We start from the raw sequence: 5,645 nt of genomic DNA, 5'->3' as shown, positions 1-5,645 counted from the left end.
TATGTAGGTATTCAGTGATCTTATTAAAGTTGGCACACAGACTCCTGCAGTTGAAATGTATTAAAGAAAATGTATTTTCAAGTCCAACAGTGTCTGCGGTGTGTCTGCCATCCTGAAGCCTGAAGAGTAGACTCCAAGGCCGGTTCTCCTGCTGGACTCTCCGTGTTGACACCATACTCCCGTAGACCCTGTGCCGCATCCTGTGGGTTGTTAAACACCCTGACTTTTCCGTTTCTCTCGAATAATTTCAGTTTAGCCGGGAACAGAATGCGGGATGTTTCTTTCCTGGAGCTGCTTCCTTGCTTGTCTGTATTTAGTGCACTCCTTGAACACTTGGGTGGTGAAGTCCTCATCAAAGAAAATCCTGCAATCTTTCACCCTGATGTCCTTCTTTGCCCAGGCGGCTTGTCGCACCCTTTGCCTCACGTCGTAGTTTTGGAAGCGGACTATTATTGATCGGGGACGGTCGCTGTGCCCAGTGTAGGGATGCCAGCGATTATTCGATTATTCGAATATTCGCTACAGTCTCCATAATCGAACATTATTTTAAAAATCGATTTTATTTATATATATTATTGGTCGGTCGAATAATCGATTATTATTCGCCAGGGCTGCCGAATAATCGATTTTGATCATGGTCAGTTTCTGGCAACCCTAGCCCAGTGAGATGCCCCGTTGCCTGGTGCGCTCTCTCAATGGGAATTTCGCCGCTCACATCCAGTTTCTCGCGTATTCAGTTTTCCACAAAGTCCATCGTGTTATTTCCCTCACATTTTTCGGGCACTGAATAAATCCTCAGGTTGTTCTGTCGTTCCCGGCCTTCAAGTTCCTCACATTTATTTTCCAGTTGCTTTTGCATGCGTAAACAGCGAAGGAGTACTTTTGTCATACCGATTTCACGGTCTTCATTTTCTGCGATTCTTAATTCTGCTGCATCCGCTCTTATTTTCAGCTCTCCGAAGCCTTCTCTCAAGTCGTTTATCTCCTCCTTCAATACTCCAAAATTCCCAGCAGTTTCCATGCGGAATTCTCTGATTTCTTTTAATATTTCAGAGAGGCCTTCCCCTCCCTCCTCAGGAATTTTTGCCTCAGGCGGATTCATTGTGCCTGTTTCTGTTTTTCTTTCTGGCTGAAACATCACTTCAGGGGACATTACATTGACTTACATGCATTTCCTGGAGACTTATCCTAAACCCTTACCAACACATGCCTAACCCGTACCCTTAACCTAATCCTAATCCTAATCCTAACCCTTACCAAGTCTTCACCCTAAAATTAATGATTCCCCTTATGGGGACCTCCAATTTGTCCCCATAAGGGAGGCGAGTCCCCACACGTGACTATGTAAACAGATGTAGGTCCCCACAAGTATAGTAATGCTAGACCACACACACGGTTGGATGGATGGTTGGGTTCGGCCTGAAGGGGAGGGGCTTAGCTTGACCCTGGTGGTGGTGAATGGATGGTTGGGGTCGGTCTAAAGAGGAGGGGCTTAGCTTGACCCTGGTGGTGGTGAATGGATGGTTGGGTTCAGCCTGAAGGGGAGGGGCTTAGCTTGACCCTGGTGGTGGTGAATGGATAGTTGGGTTCGGTCTGAAGGGGAGGGGCTTAGCTTGACCCTGGTGGTGGTGAATGGATGGTTGGGTTCAGCCTGAAGGGGAGGGGCTTAGCTTGACCCTGGGGGTGGTGAATGGATAGTTGGGTTCGGTCTGAAGGGGAGGGGCTTAGCTTGACCCTGGTGGTGGTGAATGGATGGTTGGGTTCGGTCTGAAGGGGAGGGGCTTAGCTTGACCCTGGTGGTGGTGAATGGATGGTTGGGTTCGGTCAGAAGGGGAGGGGCTTAGCTTGACCCTGGTGGTGGTGAATGGATGGTTGGGGTCGGTCTGAAGGGGAGGGGCTTAGCTTGACCCTGGTGGTGGGTGAATGGATGGTTGGGTCGGTCTGAAGGGGAGGGGCTTAGCTTGACCCTGGTGATGGTGAATGGATGGTTGGGTTCGGTCTGAAGGGGAGGGGCTTAGCTTGACCCTGGTGGTGGTGAATGGATGGTTGGGGTCGGTCTGAAGGGGAGGGGCTTAGCTTGACCCTGGATTCAGAGGGACAGGAGGTGAAAGGGGTGGAGGAGGGTTGCATCGAGTCACCTGAAATGACAGCTGTCAGAGAGGAGAGAGCAGACTTAAAAAGGGTTAGCGGAGCGCTATGATAGGCTTGTGAGAATAGAGCGAAGTGATTGGTTAAGCTGGGGAATGACGCCCCCGATCACTGATTGAGAGGAGAGAGAGTAGTAACATGGACATAGTAAATGAATGAGTAAAGACGGTCTTCCTGGTCGAACTTGCGCTGAGCTTCATGTGTTTTTATACTTGATAGACCTGCAGAAAGTACAGTAGCAGCCAACTCTATTATTCATGCAAAAGCAAGCACTTTAATCTGATTATTTCTATTTGAGTTAATTTGGCAGCCTATTTATTCAGATAAAGCCCTCTTTTAATATCATTTTTAGCCAAGAGAAAATAAATACGACTTAATAATACAATTTCTCTATTTGCACAAGAGGCTTCTCATACATCACACACGATATGAAGATATTTTTGCCACTTGTTTGATTTCTTTGCAGTAAAGTGTTTCTCTGGAGGCGTCTCAGCTGTTTTACATGTGTTTCTGTGAACTCAGTGAAAACCCAAAGGCTCCCAGTGCTGCAGAAATCCATCACAAAGCTGCTTCAAAGTCAAAAATCCTGCTAAACACGCGTTATTCTGACAGTTTGACAATGCACACGAGGGGTTTTGCTGCATAACACACACCAAGTGTCACCATTTGTGCAGATCGTTGCTGTGAAAACGTGTTTTCTTTACCTCACAATAGTCTTCATTCTTCACTGGAGGATTGCTTTGTTAGGACAAGAGGCGGTGGAGCAGATAAAAGACCAGCTGCAAATCCATCTCTTCACTCTTCCCATCATCGAACACCATGACGAAAACGAGAGCACCTGAGGGGACAGATATAGCTGCACGTATCAATAATTCACGCGTTCATATAGTGGACAAATACGGGCTCACTATTGTCCAGCGCTTCGATGTAATGAAACCTGAAATGGCCTCGTGAGCGTTAGTCATCGGTGGTTAATTGTGTGAGGGACAAATAGCTAAAATGCGCCTCTGCAGACCGATGAAACTAAAGAGTGGAGAAACAGGTCGTCTGTTGTGGAAGAAATAATTACAGAACGGTAAATGAAAGGAAAGTATTCCACTTTGCATTCCCCCGCTTCAATATCCAGTGAATCTCCCGTATTGCAGATTGACAGCGTTTCTCTCTGACCACAACGCTCACGGGAATAGCCTTTTAACTGACATATTTAATCGTGCCAAGATGACAGCTTAAGGGGCCTCTTCCATTGATTCGGGATGGAGCGTTTTGAAACAGCACTTATCCATAATCTACAACGTGTTCTCAGCATTCGCCATTGTGCGCTAATGCTGCAGCGACTCGACATGCGATGCACTTTTTGAACCCTGAAGGCAACACGCCGGGAGATCGAAACACAATTAAAACTATCCAAGACGGGCGAATGCTGCTGAAGACAAGCTGCTTTCACTTGAAACAAGTACAACCATCTGTGGACATTGGCTTGGTAAGATTTCTTGAAATAAGATTGGATATTTAGATAAATCAGATCTTCTAATTAGCTGCTAGAACTCGTTTCGATCAGAATCAGGAAATGTTGTGTTGAAAATGCTCAAAAGTTAGTTGTTGATGTTCAAATAATTTTTTTGGACTTAACAAGATGATGCATGGTCTAAAAACAAGATATCTCACTGCAGTGTTACTTCTGAAGTCACTGAGTCTTATATCAGGTGGAGAGACATATTATGACTAGATATTAGACACGTTTTTGTAGTGGAAATGTGTGAAGAGGCGGTGGTGGTGGCGAAGTCGATATAGGGGCTTGGCTTGGCAACTGGAAGGTCACCAGCAGGGCCGGCCCTCGGCATAGGCAGTATAGGCGAATGCTAAGGGGGCATCAACCCATAGGGGGCGCCGAAAAAAATAAATAGAAATAAAAAATATATATATATTTTTTTTATTTCATAACAACACAATTTCCCGATTTTGGATCAACAAAGTACATCTTATTATCTTATACTAACAGAACTACGCCTATATTGCGTACAGCACCCATAAACTATGGCACACACCCCCCCCCCCCCCAAATCAAGTTGAACTGCCCCAGTCCCAGTAAAAACCAGAGGTTATGTGAAATTGTTCTTTTTTTGAAATATGGTTTTAGTGTGCAATTATAGGTTTTAATTTTGTATTTGTGTTCATTTAAAATAAATCAAACTCCCAAAAACGTACACAGCTTCTGTGTGCTTTTATTAACATGGAATTTACATTGTAAGCGGCCGCGGGAGGAGAGCTTTAGAGAGCTCTCTCCTGAAAGACTGAGAGGCTCTGATAACCTCAGCTCAGTGAGGTAAAGGCACACCTTTATATGATCATTATAGTTATAAAAAAATAAGAGAACAGGTGAAAAACAGGTATAAAATACTGACAGTACAAAAAAGTTGATTTGTAAAATATCCATAAAGAAAAAGAAAATCTGCTTCCAGTTCTGTTTCATCTGGGTGTTGAGAGATGTGTCCATAGATCTCCTAATGTTGCTCTCAAAGTGCACCAGATTGATGCTTTTAACTTCAATATTAAAAAAACGTTTTCCCGGGGGTGCATGCCCCCGGACCCCCCTAGAAGAGCCCCCCCCCACTTAAATCATGTTCAAATGGATAGGAAACTAAATACAGTTGCACACATCTTGTGTCAATATCTTTGTTTTTGTGGTCATGCCACAACCATGCACGTGTGAATCATAGTGAGTGTCTGCATTTGGGGGGGGGGGCGGCCAGCTAAAATCTTGCCTAGGGCGGAAAATTGGTCAGGGCCGGCCCTGGTCACCAGTTCAAGTCCCGGAAAGACCAAGTGCCGTTCAAAATGGCAGCACACTGCTCCGAACACGAGGACGGGTCAAATGCAGAGAAACCATTTCCCCACGGGGATTAATAAAAGTCCGTCTTATCTTATCTTAAGAAGTTGTTTTGAAGGACAAACAACATGGTCTCCTCTTGCTCCTCCACTCTGCCGGCTCTTATCTCTGCGCAGCCTTTTGAACCAGGCGTTGAAATAGACTCGCCCTGAAGGAATGGCCTCCGACGCCGGTATCTCCCATTTACTCAAAACAGCCGAGAGGCCGCAGGGGAAGGACACATCAGTATATGAATCTATCCTTTTGAAACCCAGACGCAACGCGAGGTTTCCATTTCTAGCTTCAGCCCAAATGTGTAAACGGTGCTTATCTTTGGAAGTACATGTGACTTGATGCACTTGAGCCACTTTTCCACGACAGCGCTGAGGGACTTGTTGAATTTCCGACTTCTAGGAGCTTTCTAACCCTTCCAGGGTAAGATTTCACATTAACGTACGCTGATATTGTGAAATACAACGGAATGAACCGAGCTGTGGCCCTGCGCCACGTATCAGATCTCTGGGGGTTTTGCTGCATCACTAAACTGAGATTTCTCCTCTACATTCTCAGCTTGAATATCACTCAATGTATTTCAGCACAAGTCGGAAACTCTGAATACTAATTTGCCTTG

At 45.4% G+C, this 5,645-nt stretch overlaps 1 protein-coding gene across 1 annotated transcript in view; it reads right to left on the bottom strand.

Annotated features, from left to right (window-relative positions):
• Positions 1-2,891: 2,891 nt before the first annotated feature.
• LOC117456301 (DNA annealing helicase and endonuclease ZRANB3-like) overlaps positions 2,892-5,645 on the bottom strand; it is a gene marked incomplete at its 5' end in the record, with an annotated part of 30,476 nt that continues 27,722 nt past the window's right edge. The window contains one exon of the mRNA XM_034096136.1: positions 2,892-2,986. Coding sequence (XP_033952027.1) covers positions 2,892-2,986 — 95 coding nt within the window. The remainder of the gene's footprint in view (positions 2,987-5,645) is intronic.

This window comes from Pseudochaenichthys georgianus, chromosome 2, assembly GCF_902827115.2.
Source record: "Pseudochaenichthys georgianus chromosome 2, fPseGeo1.2, whole genome shotgun sequence".
Taxonomy (NCBI): Eukaryota; Metazoa; Chordata; class Actinopteri; order Perciformes; family Channichthyidae; genus Pseudochaenichthys; species Pseudochaenichthys georgianus.
The sequence above is the reverse complement of the archived record's forward strand: the minus strand, read 5'-3'. Positions and strand labels throughout refer to the sequence as shown.